This window comes from Pantherophis guttatus, chromosome 16 (genome assembly GCF_059756535.1).
Source record: "Pantherophis guttatus breed Tessera chromosome 16, ASM5975653v1, whole genome shotgun sequence".
Classification (NCBI taxonomy): Eukaryota; Metazoa; Chordata; class Lepidosauria; order Squamata; family Colubridae; genus Pantherophis; species Pantherophis guttatus.
Genome location: NC_142078.1, coordinates 6,686,178 through 6,699,317, shown reverse-complemented (window position 1 = coordinate 6,699,317; position 13,140 = coordinate 6,686,178). Strand labels below are relative to the sequence as shown.

The 13,140-nt window shown below is 45.6% G+C and overlaps 1 protein-coding gene across 2 annotated transcripts in view; it reads right to left on the bottom strand.

The window, feature by feature from the left end:
* Nucleotides 1–13,140, bottom strand: part of COL27A1 (collagen type XXVII alpha 1 chain) — a 210,210-nt gene that overhangs the window by 38,165 nt on the left and 158,905 nt on the right. For both annotated transcript variants that reach the window (XM_087879541.1, XM_087879543.1), the window contains 4 exons: nucleotides 9,173–9,226; nucleotides 7,595–7,702; nucleotides 6,290–6,343; nucleotides 5,509–5,562 (listed from right to left, as the gene is read on the bottom strand). In XM_087879541.1, coding sequence (XP_087735667.1) covers nucleotides 5,509–5,562; nucleotides 6,290–6,343; nucleotides 7,595–7,702; nucleotides 9,173–9,226 — 270 coding nt within the window. The remainder of the gene's footprint in view (nucleotides 1–5,508; nucleotides 5,563–6,289; nucleotides 6,344–7,594; nucleotides 7,703–9,172; nucleotides 9,227–13,140) is intronic.

The window sequence follows — 13,140 nt, the reverse complement described above, 5'->3', positions numbered from 1 at the left end:
TTCGATTCGATTCGATTCGATTCGATTCGATTCGATTCTATCCTATTCCATTCCATTCCATTCCATTCCATTCCATAAAATCTAGCGTGACTCACTGAGCGACCACCTTGCTTAACAATGGAATTTCTGGTGCCAATTTGCGGTCGAATGTCGAGGACTATTATCATTCGGGAGCAGAGCTCGTTCGAATGACAAAATAAGAGGCAGCAATCTCGCCAACAATGGTGTCTCTTAAAAGCCGCAAAACAAGGAACGTCGTTGTCACTCGTACAGCTCAATCCGCATGGCCAGCTGGAGTAAAAGGACACCTCTGGTCTGGGTCCAAAAAGAATTTAAAAACCGTAAAGCCATGTTCCAAAATATATAGCGGAGTGGGGGGGGGAGGAAAAACCCAAATCCAACTGTAAAACTGGATGTAGCAGCTGTTTGCGAGCTCATAAACTCCAGCTGACCGGACTCCTCCTAAAATTGCAGGTTGGCATTTTGAATAACTGCGTATTCTCAGGGCATATTTTTTTTTACCAAAGAGAGACATAGAAAAGGCGGTAAAAAAAAATATTAACACGTATATTGGTAACTACGCTAATAATGTAACAGAATAGTTTTGGCTAAACTTCTCTTTACATTGGCTTATTCATAATTCTGTAAGTATATTGGCATATTTACAGGTTTTTTTTTTTGTTTTGTTTTTTAATTTGATTTATATGCCGCCCTTCTCCGGAGACTCAGGGCGGCTTACAATGTGCTCAGCAATAGCCTTCATCCTTTTGTATATTTATACAAAGTCAGCTTATTGCCCCCACAACTGGGGTCCTCATTTCACCTACCTTAGAAAGGATGGAAGGCTGAGTCAACCTTGAGCCTTGGCGAGATTCGAACCCTGCAGTAATTGCAGGCAGCTGGTCTTAATAACCAGCTTAATAACAGGGTGCCTTAAACCCCTGTACTACCAAGGCTCTTTTGATAAAGTTATCAACCATCTTTATCTTTCATTCATACGTAGCTATAGTTTTTCTTCATCTAATTTCTACCTCTTATCTCTAACCCAGGGGTCTGCAATCTTAAACACTCAAAGAGCCATTTGGACCACTTTCCCACAGAAAAGAAAACACCGGGAGCCACAAAACCCTTCCCGTGCCTGACGATTTCTGGAGCGGCCACAAAACTAGCATATGTAGTAGAATTCAATGTTCTGTTTTCTTCTGAATTGGATTTATCCATGGCTGCCCTACCATGGGCTGAAAAGCTCAATAAATCGCATGCTGGTGGGTGTCGCACATTGGCGGTTGTGACGCATATTTTGAGCGACAGGGAGCCGCAAGAGAGGGGTGAAAGACCCATATGCAGCTCCAGAGCCGCAGGTTGCTAACCCCTGCTCTAACCGCTCGTAAAATTTATTCCACATCAAGTAATATTCTGTGTCATCCTTGTTTATGAGTTTAAAAAAAAAAAATTGCAGGTTGGCAAGGGGGGAAAAATGTGCTGAAGATGGGGTTTTTTAAAGGAAAACTAATAAAGTTAGAATCCTGCACGCTTCCTTTGTGAGGAAATTCGCCCAAGACGAGCCAGGTCTGAAAACGATGAAATTCCTGCGTTGCTATTGAGACGGATAACAATGGAATAGCAGGCAGCGGTTCTAAAATTACATCACACAACCATTAAAAATTGTTATCGCGTTCCTCGCTCTTGCCTGGACCATTTAATTCTTCTTCCTGTGGTTTCTTCCTATATCATTTTTTTCAAAAATGAGGCTTCCGGTGAATTTGTAACGGCTTAAGTGTATCCCTGAAAGAGCCAGGAATGATTATAACAGAATAACAGAGTTGGAAGGGATCTTGTGGATCATCTAGTCCAACCCCACCCCCCCACCCCCGCCCAAGCAGGAGACACTAAACCATTTCTGACAGATGGCAGTCCAGTCTCTTCTTGAAAGCCTCCAGTGATGAAGCTCCCACAACTTCCGAAGGCAACTTCTGTTCCATTGAATATAGAATACCAGAGTTGGAAGGGATCTTGTAAGTCATCTGGTCCAAACCCCCCACCCAAGCAGGAGACTGTACACCATTTCTGACAGACAACAGTCCAGTCTCTTCTTGAAAGCCTCCAGTGATGAAGCTCCCATAACTTCCGAAGGCATCTTCTGTTCCATTGAATATAGAATACCAGAGTTGGAAGGGATCTTGAAGGTCATCTGGTCCAACCCCCCCACCCAAGCAGGAGACTGTACACCATTTCTGACAGAGGGCAGTCCAGTCTCTTCTTGAAAGCTTCCAGGGATGAAGCTTCTACAACTTCTGAAGGCAACTTCTGTTCCATGGGTTGATTGTTCTCACTGTCAAGAAATCTCTCCTTATTTCTAGGTTGAATCTCTCCTTCATCAGTTTCCATCCATTATTCCTTGTCTGGCCTTCCAGTGCCTTGGAGAATAGCTTGATCCCCTCCTCTCTGTGGTAGCCCATCAAATATTGGAAGACTGATATCATGTCTCCCCTGGTCCTTCCCAATTCCTGCAACCATTTTCATCGTATGTTTTAGCCTCCAGTCTCCTCATCATCTTGGTTGCTCTTCTCTGCACTCTTTCTAGAGTCTCAACATCCTTTTTTATAGCATGGTGACCAAAACTGGATGCAGTATCCAGAACCAGACGGAGCAAAAATGGAAGATTTGGGGGATCGGATCAGCACGATGAAGGAAAGAAAGCCATTTTGTCTCCCCTCCCCATCTGGACCTGCGATGCCTATTTGTAAAAAAAAAGAGTGAAGTTCTCTCATCGCACAGAAAATAAAATGCTTTTGCTCTATTTGGTCTTACAATTGAAACCAGTGGTGGGATCCAAATAATTTAACAACTGGTTCTCTGCCCTAATGACTGGGTGGGTGGGCGTGGCCATGGTGGGCGTGGCCAGGGGGTGTGACAGGCAGCACTCGGCCTCCTGCACCCCCCTGGGAGCAAAAATGGGCCGGGGGGGTGGGGGGATGTGCCGCACCACCCCCCGTGCCCCATTTTGGGCCTAGGAGGCCTGCCTGCAGCCTCCTGGGAGCAAAAACGGGTCGTAGTGGGGGGAACATGCCTCAACGCCCCCTCCGCAATCTGTTTTGGGCCTAGGAGGCCTCCCTGAAGCCTCCTGGGAACAAAAACAGGCTGTGGGGATGTGCCACACAAACACCCTGCACCCCATTTTGGGCCTAGTAGGCCTCCCTGCAAAGTACTGCCGGTTAACTACCGGTTTACCCGAACCGGCTGAATCCCACCATTGGTTGAAACCCAGTATCCCAAACTGCGTGACGCAAATATGTAAACCGGGATTGAAATGAAAAGAGTGTGTGTGTGTCTGAAGAAGCTGTGTAGAAGGATGGATTGAAATTATCTCAGCACAGATTCTGTGTTTTAGTTCCCTATTGGCTCAAAGAATAAATTATTATTATTATTATTTTTAAATGTTAATGGGAAAACGGAAAAGTCCAGAACAGGAACCTGCAGTAAGTATGAATGTAAAAGGAGAATTCCGGAATACTACTTAACTTGAGAAAATTGGTATCAATGGATAGAAATTAAAAATAAGGAATGTATAGAATAAAATAAGATATAAAATATGTTGATTAAGTAGGAATATGTGTGAGTAGATGAAGAAAGTTGAGAATTGCGTACTGTCAGAAAGACGTTCAATCGTATAATTATTACGGATGTATTTTTGTTATAGATGTATTTTAACTTGTATTTTTGGATTTTAAAGGTTTAACCTTTAAAGGTTTGTTTAAAAAAAAACAACAAACCTTAATAAAGGTTTGTTTTAAAAAAAAGGAAAAGGAAAAGGAGAGGGTGAGGACAGATACATTCCTAACGTCCACCATCTCTGGGTGGGAAAAATGAGATTTTTTCCCCAGCTGGGCTTCCCTTTCCTTGGCAAGGGACTATTGAAAGAGCTGCAAATAGATAGATCCAAGAAGAATAGTTGACTAGGATACGCCACCAACGTGCCAGGGTTGGGGAGAATCAGCCGGCCAAGAACAGACCGACTTTCGAGGACACTAAAGTTTTTAATCCCTTGACATTTCAACTCATCGTGTTCCTTATTTATGTGAAGTTGCTCCTTGGTTCTTTTCCAAAAAGGGCGTGTAGGACATTCTTCTCATAGGGAACCTCTAGAATGGTTGGTACTACAAATACAAATCAGTTGACAGCTCTCGCATTCCAAGAATGACCAGATATAACCCTGTTTAGCTTCCCAGACCAGAAATAGGGCCTCTGTCATCTTCTTCTTCCTCTTCTTCTTCCTCTTCCTCTTCCTCTTCTTCTTCTTCTTCTTCGTCTTCAACAACTCTGGCATCTCCTGGTACCATGATGTCAATATATTGTACGTTTTGGTTTTTGACAACTGTGATATCTGGTGTGTTGTGTTCCAAGTGACAATACGTCTGTATTCGAAAGTCCCACAAGATCTTCACCTTCTCATTTTCTGTAACTACTTCTTCTTCTTCTTCTTCTTCTTCTTCTTCTTCTTCTTCTTCTTCTTCTTCTTCTTCTTCTTCTTCTTCTTCTTCTTCTTCTTCTTCTTCTTCCATATCTATCATTGGACGTTGTCGATCATGTTGTCGATCCTATTTTTATCAACAGCTGCACGCAAAAGTGCTGCTGAGTTTTGCCCAAACCAGTCCCTTAGAGATTTTGAAGCCATGATGTTCTTCTGCCTGAACCTCGTTGGCCTTCAATCTTTCCCTGGAGGATTAAATGAAGGATGCCGTATTTTTTTAAGGTGTCGCATCACATATCCGAAATATTCTAACTTTCGCTTTTTAATGGTTTTGATGATTTCCCTTGGCTTTTTCAGGATTGAGAGGATGATCCAGCCATGAAGGCTATAGAGAAATTATGTTATAATTTAAGGATAAAGAGAGATCCAACCTAGAACCAAGAAGAACATTCCTGGCACTGGGAATTGAACAATTAATTAGTGGAACTCATGTATTTACGGAGGAGGAGGAGGAGGAGGAGGAGGAGGAGGAGGATGGGTTGCCACAAAGAAGTGGGGGTCAACTGTTCTCCAAAGCATCTGAAGGCTGGACAAGACAAGAAGCAACGGATGGAAAGTAAGCAAGGAGAGAAGCAAGCTAGAACCAAGGAGAAATTTTCTGACAGTTAAAACTATTAATCAGTGGAACAACTTGCTTCCAGAAGTTGTGAATGCTCCCAAACACATTGGAGGTTTTCAAGAAGAGACTGGACAGCCATTTGGGTGGAATAGGTTCTCCTGTTTGAGCAGGGGGTCAGACTGGAAGACCTCCAAGGTCCCTTCCAAGCCTATGATTCTATGTTCTGTAATACTGGCCTACCTCCTTTACTCCTGACCTTTCCCCAGAGCAATGGTTGAATGATGCCCGGATAGTGATGTTCAAGCTCAGAAGGCAGAGTAAGAAATGGCTCTTATCAAAAGATCTTTGCAAATGAAGATGGACCGTATTAATTCCTTCTTTTGAACTTTCCCCTGCAACGTCCGTTCTGTCCATTTACCTTTTCTCCTTTAGGTCCAAGAAATCCGATGGGTCCTGGTGAGCCTGTGTGTCCCTGAAGAGGAGAAGAAAGGGAATGACAATGAAATTCCATCTTCCGTGGAAGTCTACTTTGGCACGTGGACCTTGGCGAATGGCCTTCAGCACCATGGACCTGATTTAGCTCTTTGTTCCTGGACTCCAGGATAGGTGGAATCTCTCTCTCTCTCCTTCTCTCTCTCTCTCTCTCTCTCGCTCTCCTTCTCTCTCTCCTCTCTCTCTCTCCTTCTCTCTCCTTCCTGCTAATCCCCCCCTCTCTCTCCTTCTCCCTCCCTCTCTCCCTCTCCTTCTCTCTCTCCTCTCTCTCCTTCTCTCTCCTTCCCCCTATTCCCCCTCTCTCTCCTTCCCTCTCTCTGTCCTTCTCTCTCCTTCTTTCTGTCTGCTTCTCTGCTTCTTTCTCTCTCTCTTTCTCTCTCTCCTTCTCTCTCTCTCCTTCCCTCTCTTCCCCCCTCTCTCTCCTCTCTCTCTCTCCTCTCTCTCTCTCTCCTTCTCTCCCTCTCCTTTTCTCTCTCTCTCTCTCCCCCCCTCTCTCCCCCTTACTCCAACCCCACTCCTCATTCTAGGGATTTTCTCCAGAGGTGAAGAAAAGGGACACACATTTGAGAAGAAGCTGAGATGTCCCAAACAAAAAAATAAAACAGCTCCTGGTTACCAAAAGGCAGCCAGATAAGTCCTACACAGACCACTGCATGGTTGCTAAAAGGTAGTCTAGGTTAGCCGCAACAGTCCCAAACCATGGTTACCTGATAGCCTTTTAATCCCATCTCTCCTTGGACACCCATTTGGCCAGGAGGTCCCTGTGAAGAACAACAGAGAGTCAATTCCATCCTTGCTCTTCCTAAAATCGGTTCCGTATTTTAGCTGAGGAAAACGTTCTCTCATATCTATTCACACTCTTTAAAACTCTGGTTTTAGCCTCTCAGCTTTCGTGTTCCTCAAGCCCTTCCTTTGGGAAACCTTCCAGGATCTTCTCTAAACTGAATGGATCCACCTGTTCTCTCCCAAACTTCGCTACTTTCCTCTAGTTCTTATTACACTAGAAGAAGAGGAGTTTGATCTGAGAATAAAGTCACAAAAAGTGAGGTGACACTCAAGAGGACCTGGGCTTTCCTAGACCAGCATCTCATTCTCCTGATGGTCCCAAAAATGGAACTCATAACCCTTGTCTCATTCACGTTCACTACCAACTGAACCTCAGGCTGTTTCTACTCCTGGACAAAATATATAGTCATCTTTGACCAGTGGTGGGATTCAGCCAGTTCCAGACGGTTCGAGAGAACTGGTAGTTAAATTGCTAGCTGGCCCCGCCCCTTCCAGGAATCCCCACGCACCCCATTTTGGCTCCCAGATAAGTCCAGGGAGGCCTACTAGGCGCAAAATGGGGCATGGGAGGGTGCAGCATGCCCCTCCCCGTGGCCCATTTTCATCCCAGGAGGCTTCAGGGAGGCCTACTGGGCCCAAAACAGGGCATGGGAGGCGCACCCCACCCCCCCGGCCCATTTTTGCTCCCAGGAGGCTGCAGGGAGACCTACTAGGCCTAAAATGGGGCACGTGGAGCCACGTCCCCCTTGTGGCCCATTTTTGCTCACAGGGGATTCTGAATGCTGTCACACCCCTGGCCACACCCACCATGACCATGCCCACTCGGCCGGTCATTAGGGCAGAGAACCGGTTGTTAAATTATTTGAATCCCACCACTGTCTTTGACCCTTAAGAAGGGAATAAACTTACACGGGGTACCCCAAGCCTGGGGAGTCAAAGTAATATCACTTTATTGCTCATACAGGGAGAGAGAGGACATCAATGTGTTGTGTTTCATTAGAATATATCCCTAAAGCCTTGTCTCTGAACAATCAGCCCTTGGCTTGAGTCATATGGTATAGCCCTGCCCAGGAGCTTACAAAAGATCCCGTTTGGGTGACTGGATGAGAAGAGAGATCCCTCGAGGCAAAAACATGACTGGTAGAACAAACACAGGTAACTGGGGAGAGTTGGGGACAGTTTTAATGGATTACACCTCAAGAGTTCATTAAAAAGTGAATTCTCACCCTAAATCCGAGGGTACCTCTTGATCCTTTGAGGCCTTGAGTCCCTCTTGAACCCATAGGTCCAGGTGGGCCCGTCTCTCCCAGTTGACCTTCGTGACCTTTGCTGCCCTGAAAAAGAGCAGACACATCAGCCACTGAAACCACGCCAGTCCCCGTGGTTGAACGTCTGTCTAGGCCTGTGATGGCGAACCTATTGTTCTGTCCCCAACCACACGCACACACACCAACAGACGTTCAAGAGTTAAAGACCAAACCAGCCGGCAAAATCCTTTTCCTTATGATAACGGAACTTGGCAACAACCTAGTGGCTGCCTGCCAAGAGTTTATTATTTACGAAGAGGAGAGATAACTTCTTCCCACTTCTGGTACATCAAAAGAAACAGCTCAATAATTATGGAGTCAATCAAGTCCAGAGATAATCCAGCAAAGTCTATAGCAAAAAGTCTGGCAATGCAGAATGGCGTGGAAGCTTTCAGCTTTGTTCGTCACAAGGTTTGACTGGCCACCACGCTCTCTTTTATATCCTGTGCGGTGTGGTCCAGTGACTCAGCCTAATCTCGGGCACGCCTTTTCTTCTGTTGTGCGCGCTTATCTCTGCGACGCTGGCGTGGATCCAGCCAAGACTCATTGCCCTCATCACTGTCCATCTTTGGCTGCGTGGACATGCTTGGCCCCGACCCTATCTCTTGCCCTTCGGCGGACACCGAAGGCATTGCCACAGAGGAGGGTCCTGGAGAGGGAGGCCTTGCCAACTCCTCTCCTTCACTCTCGGAGTCCTCTCCTGCCGATGACACAGGCTCAGATAATGGAGCCACAAAACCTATGGCTGTCACCCTAGGTCAGATCTCCATGACGTTTCTTCCGTGAGCTTCAGTTTCCCTGCAAACGACGAAACAGAAGCTCGCGAAAGAAAAAGGTCTTACCTCTTGCTGCGCTGCCGGTGTTGAGATGCCCCACCTCCTGCCAGCCAGCTGGTCTTCGGGTCTCTGCTGTGCATACGTGCATGTCTGCATGTGCATGCATGTTTGTGTGTGTGCACCAGGGGTGGTATTCACTTACCTTCGCTACCGGTTCGCAAAGGTGAACGTGCACTCGCAATGCGCAGAGCGTCAAAAATGGGACGTTATGACGTCCGGGCAGGTGGGCGGAGCCTCCTGCAGCCGCTGTGGATAGAACCAGCTGAATGCCACCACTCGTGCGCACTTTTCAGTCTGGGCATGTGTGCGTGTGCCGTTTGGGCACTCGGTGTCTAAAAGGTTCGCCATCACTGGTCTAGGCCAAGACAATATCATTACACTAAAAAGGTTGGAAAATGTCTCCCAGCAAAGCAACACAAATCAATTTAAAAATATTTAGCATGTCAAGGAAGACACTAGCTTAGAACTCGCCTTGATAGGCTAGTTCTCTGTATTCTGAAGATCTTCCACGTTCATCGAGTTCCATCTTCCCACAATCCAGCTAAGAAGTCCATTTCTATCAGCTGAACATTCCCACGCTGTCAACTCAGGGTGAAGAGAGACCCGACAGAAAGTAGAGAGGAGATTCTCGAGAGGATTAAAAAGATGGAATCACCCATACCTTAAGTCCAGCTTTGCCCTTTTCTCCTTGATGGCCAGGTTTTCCTTCTGGACCCTGAGAAGAAGAGGGACATCAAGGGTCAAGGCCTTCCAAAGACAAGAGTTTTATAAGGACGACTTTTTCATAGTAGAACCTATGTAGAGTAGAGTAGAGTAGAGTAGAGTAGAGTAGAGTAGAGTAGAGTAGAGTAGAATAGAATAGAATAGAATAGAATAGAATAGAATAGAATAGAATAGAATAGAATAGAATGTGGAATGGAATGGAATGAAATAGAATAGAATAGAATAGAATAGAATAGAATAGAATAGAATAGAATAGAATAGAATAGAATAGAATAGAATAGAATAGAATAGAATAGAACAGAACAGAATTCTTTATTGGCCAAGTGTGATTGGACACACAAGGAATTCGTCTCCGGTGTATAAGCTCTCAGTGTACATAAAAGAGAGGGGGGGAGAAAAAAGAAAAAAAATACATTCAACACTTAGTGATAGTCATAGGTTACTAATAAGCAATCAAATCATACTAGGAAACAAACAGAACACCAGTAAATCGTAAAAATACACGCAACAAGTGGGAGGAGATAGGTAAGCAGCTTCTTGGATGAGAAGCAAAACGTCTTCAAAGAAAAACCAGAAAGTCCAATTGCCTCTTGAAAAAGCACCTTTTGGGACTAACGACAGTCCCACTGAATTACAATCATTCTACCCTGATTCACATTTTAAAACAAAATAATTTAATATATATTTTCCAGGGTTAATTTGAGAGTTGGCAAACCATTCCCCCCCCCCCCAATTTCACACTTGTCTAGAAGTTGCAATACATTTTTCACTAGAAAACAATTATCCTGTTTCCCCCCAAAATAAGGCATCCCCTGGTAATAAGCCCAATTGGGCTTTTGAGCGCATGGCAATAAGGCCAAGCACTTATTTCAGGGTTCAAAGAAATATAAGACAGGGTCTTATTTTTGGGGAAACACGGTACTGAACCAGCTTATTTGACGTGGGGAGATAAAAACATTATTGAGACTTTCTGGAGCTACTGTGCCTTTAATTAAAAGCTTCCTTCTGTGTCATTTATTCCTGTTGAGATCATTTGGGGATTAGTGAGAAATCCACCACCACCCATTTATTATTTTTATTATTGTGATTTGAGCTTATGTGATTTAGGATTTAAGTCAGGGATGCTACCCGTCTGTTTACAAATAAAGCAAAGAAGGAATCAAGGTTGCAAAGATTCCTTCCGTGATCTGGGAAGTGAGAGAATAAAAGGTTCCCCTCGCACATGCGTGCTAGTCGTTCCCAACTCTAGGGGGCGGTGCTCATCTCCTTTTCAAAGCCGAAGAGCCAGCGCTGTCCAAAGACGTCTCCGTGGTCATGTGGCCGGCATGACTCAACGCCAAAGACGCACGGAACACAGTTCCCTTCCCACCAAAGGTGGTCCCTATTTTTCTACATGCATTTTTTACCTGCTTTCGAACTGCTAGGTTGGCAGAAGCTGGGACAAGTAACTGGAGCTCACCCCATTACACGGCACTAGGGATTCGAACCGCTGATCTGCTGACCTTTTGATTGACAAGCTCAGTGTCTTAGCCACTGAGCCACCGTGTCCCCGATTATGCCCAATTTTGGCCAGCAGACATCAGCACCAAAAAAAAAAAAGAAAAGAAAAGAAAAGAAGAAGAATCATCATAAAAATGGAGAGAGGGATGAAGAGAGGGGAAAGCTGTTAGGTATTTTCCCAAGGATGTGAGATGACTCATCGCCATTTCATCACTTTGAACAGGGAAGCCAAGGACCTCTGTTTCGGGATGAGTCCTGCAGGCCTGGGGCACTGAGCCAAGGAATTGGTGGGACGGAACACAACAGCTGCTGGAGAGTTGAAATAATGAATTTGTACGTATTTTTTCCCCCCAAATGAGGAGCTGAATATTTCAAGAGGTCTTTGATGTTACCAGCAGTGAGTTTCACATTATGTTACAACCGGTTCGCCCCGCCGTGCGCCCGCTCGCTTCATGCATACATGCGCCCGGTTCGCGTGCGTGCCTGCCTTCAGCACATCCACTCGGCCTTCTGTGCATGCACCCGGCCTCAAAAATGTGCCAAATAGGACGAAATAGAGCCAGGGTGGTGGGGTGAGTGGGCTGGCCCACCCACAATTTCCGCTACCAGTTCGGGCGAACCGTTCCAAACCAGTTAAATACCACCTCTGGACCAGCGGTGGGTTTCAAAAAGTTTTACTACCGGTTCTGTGGGTGTGGCTTGGTGGGCATGACATGGCTTGGTGGGCGTGGCTTGGTGGGCGTGGCAGGGGAACAATCCTGTAAAATCTCCATACCCTCCCCAATCCAGGGGAAAGTTACTGCAAAATCCTCATTCCCTCCCAATTAGTTGGGACTTGGGACTTGGGAGGCAGAATTTAATTAATTTAATTTAATTTAATTAATCATATTTCTATGCCGCCCGAATGCGAAGGGACTCTGGGCGGCAGAAATAGATGGGGGCAGGGCCAGTCAGAGGTGGTATTTACCGGTTCTCTGAACTACTCAAAATTTCCGCTACCAGTTCTCCAGAATTGGTCAGAACCTGCTGAAACCCACCTCTGCTCTGGACGTTACCCCATTGAGCAAATCCTTACTCTATTTCGGATCCCTTGATCTCAGAAGGCAGAAGAACAGATGCTGAAGACACTCATGCTTGATTTATCTCCAGGTACTTCAGTCAAGGTTGCTGGTGAAACATGGAGAGAGAGTTATGCGACACCATCAAGAGAGTAGAAGAATTGAAATGGAAATGGGCTGGTCACATAGCAAGAAAAACTGAGGGCAGGTGGACCAAGGCAGTCATAGAAAGGATCCCACTTGATCAAAAGCATCTACGAAAGAGACTTAAAACAAGATGGACATCAGCAAGTAGTGTTGTGGTCGGTCAGCAGCCTGTGGAGCTGGCAGCGGTCGGACAGTGAGGAGGCTGGAGAGGAACATGGGCCAGTCCTGGAGGCTGGGTAAGGCCCGGATGAGGGCTCTGCATCGGAGGCAGAGATGGGCCCAGGTCCATCTGGGAGTAATGCACGGACTCTGGAGCCTCCAGAGATTTCCTGAAATTTTGTATTCTCTTTGTTCAAGAGAAACTCTTGTCCACAAAGACAATGGCCTGAATGTCTCCACGAAATTAGCTGAGTTGGAGAGTTAGTCCCACAATGACCTAACTCATCAGAAACTCATCAGAAACATGTTTTGTCTGCGTTCTCTCCGTCAGGATGACTAAGCCCCGGTTGAAGAAAAGAATTTATAACTTCAGATCGGAGAGAAAGACATGGAATTGCTGAACGTGGGAAAATTTGATGCCTCTGTGGTCAGATGAATCCTGAAGACACTGAACAGCCTTCCCAAACTGGGCACCCTCCAGAAGCTCCAATTCCCCAAATTTCCAGCCAGCTTGACTATTTAAGGCCTAGATAAGAAGATGCTCAAAGATAAATCCTTAGCAAAATTTCTAAAAAGGAGAACGAGCGAGGTTCAGGTGGACATCATCTGAGTGTCCAAGAAGAAGATGGTAAACTTCCTAGAAGAACAAGAGAAGACTGTATGAAGCACATACTTCTCAAAATAGAAGCCATCTCCAATGTAATGAATAAGAGACAACTTAGATGATGATCTTAGGAGTGGTGCAGTGGCCTAGAGGTGGAGCTCTCACCTCACAATCAGGAGGCTGTGAGTTCGATCCTAGATAGAGGCAGATATTTCTCTCTCTGGGCACACTGAGAATATATCTGCTGAACAAAACTCCGCATTGGCGACATGAAGGGCATCCGGACATTAAAACCCTCTGCTAGCTCCATTCAGTTGCCCAGACTCCACCCCGCAAGAGATTATGGGGTCATTAAAGGAAGATGATGATAGATGATGGTCCTAATCGAACAGAATATTTGTAGCTCAGGGTTGACCTGTGGGGTCCTTGATGCTCTCC